Genomic DNA, 1,505 nt, shown 5'->3' with positions numbered 1-1,505 from the left:
GGCAGCCTCCCAGGGTGGTGGGTGACGCTCGCCAAGCTCCTCGTACACGTGGGAAGGCCCAATGGCACCCAGACGGGAGTTTGCAAACATCCCTGGGGCTGACTCAAGCTGACGCCCAGGCAGGAGGAGTTGGCAGGGATTTTTCTGTGTCTGTGTGTGGGGTGTTTTGGCACTGTTGCTCAGGCTGGAAGATGCTACAGTGGGATGCATCCCAGCACAGAGTGATGTCCCCACAATGAGGTGCTTCACGTAAAGCTATGGCAGGGCAGCAGCACCCATGCCACCTCTTGCCCCATCAGCAGGGAGCTGGGAGAGGATCATTTACGCTGCAAGGAAATCACTTACGCTTGACATTTCAGCAGCAAAGGCGACCAGCTGTGCTGTGTGCAGCAGGAGCTCCATGTCACCAGGAAGGAGCGTGTCCTGGAGCTGGGTGACAGCTGGCCTCACCTGGCCTCGGGACCATCATCACCCAGGGAGCTGCCTCTCCCCATCCCAGTGACCTGGCTGGGTGTTAAACCCAAGTATGAAACAGCAGGGATGTGACCAATCGCTAATGAAGCATCAGGTGGCATTGGCAGAGGACCAAAGGAGCCACACAGGAGCTTAGCCAGCTCACTCCCTCCTCTCCAGCTTGGCAGGCTTGTTACCTGGTGCTGGCCCAGCTATTTTCACTTGATTTCTGCAGCATCACTGAGGAACTGAGCTGGCCATGGGGTTTGTTAGTCACCTAGCTGACTACTGGCTGGAGAAGCTGGGAGACCACCTCTTTGGTCCCCAGCTGTCCCATTCCAGTAGGGCAAAACCACCTGAGGAGCCTCTTTGTGGCACCCACAGCTGATCCTTGCTTCGAATCCAGGCTGCAGTACTCCGGTTTCCAGCCTGGCAGCCATGTGTCCAGCCACGGTGGAGCAACGAGACCCTACGTGAGCTGGCAGCAACTCCCCCATGCGTGAGCTGTTGCACCCCATTGGCATCCTTACCTTGGTGCCAGCTGGGGCAGAGGGCAGTGGAGCAGATTTGGTGGAGGACTCACAGATGGACAGGCTCTTCTGGCCCTGCTGGGAGGTGGCATCAGTGCCTGGGGCCTCGGGAGCCACATCACGGGAACCTGTGGACTCGCTGCTGGTGGAGCTGCAGGAGAGCAGTCCCCGGCTGCGGTCGGTGCTGACGGAGCAGTGTGTCAGGACATACTGCTCCTGGATGTAGGACGGCTGGAAAATCCGCTTCCAGATGTCTCCCCCTGACACAGGATCCACACCTGCCCGGAGAGCGCACACCCCATCAGCCCACGGCCCCCATGCCTGACTCCTTCCCCAGCCTCACCCCACTCACTGCGCTCTGATGCCTCGGTGCTCCCAGCAAGGAGCTCCAGGGAGACGTCCCCAGATCCTGGAGTGTGCCGGGGCGGCTGGCAACTCTCCGCAGGACTGGGCACCTCCTCCTGGGAGGGAAAGGCTGAGCCCCGGCAAGGCCCTTCCCGGCCCTGGTGGAGAGAGGGCGCT

General features: G+C 60.5%; 1 protein-coding gene across 1 annotated transcript in view; it reads right to left on the bottom strand.

Annotated features, from left to right (window-relative positions):
• LOC104401828 (von Willebrand factor A domain-containing protein 5B2-like) overlaps positions 1-1,505 on the bottom strand; it is a gene marked incomplete at its 5' end in the record, with an annotated part of 4,618 nt that overhangs the window by 2,862 nt on the left and 251 nt on the right. The window contains 2 exons of the mRNA XM_010009530.1: positions 984-1,261; positions 1,336-1,486. Of these exons, the coding sequence (XP_010007832.1) occupies positions 984-1,261; positions 1,336-1,486 (429 nt within the window). The remainder of the gene's footprint in view (positions 1-983; positions 1,262-1,335; positions 1,487-1,505) is intronic.

Source organism: Nestor notabilis, unplaced genomic scaffold (assembly GCF_000696875.1).
Source record: "Nestor notabilis isolate BGI_N333 unplaced genomic scaffold, ASM69687v1 scaffold18012, whole genome shotgun sequence".
Lineage (NCBI taxonomy): Eukaryota > Metazoa > Chordata > Aves > Psittaciformes > Psittacidae > Nestor > Nestor notabilis.
This window is presented reverse-complemented; position numbering and strand designations above follow the sequence as displayed.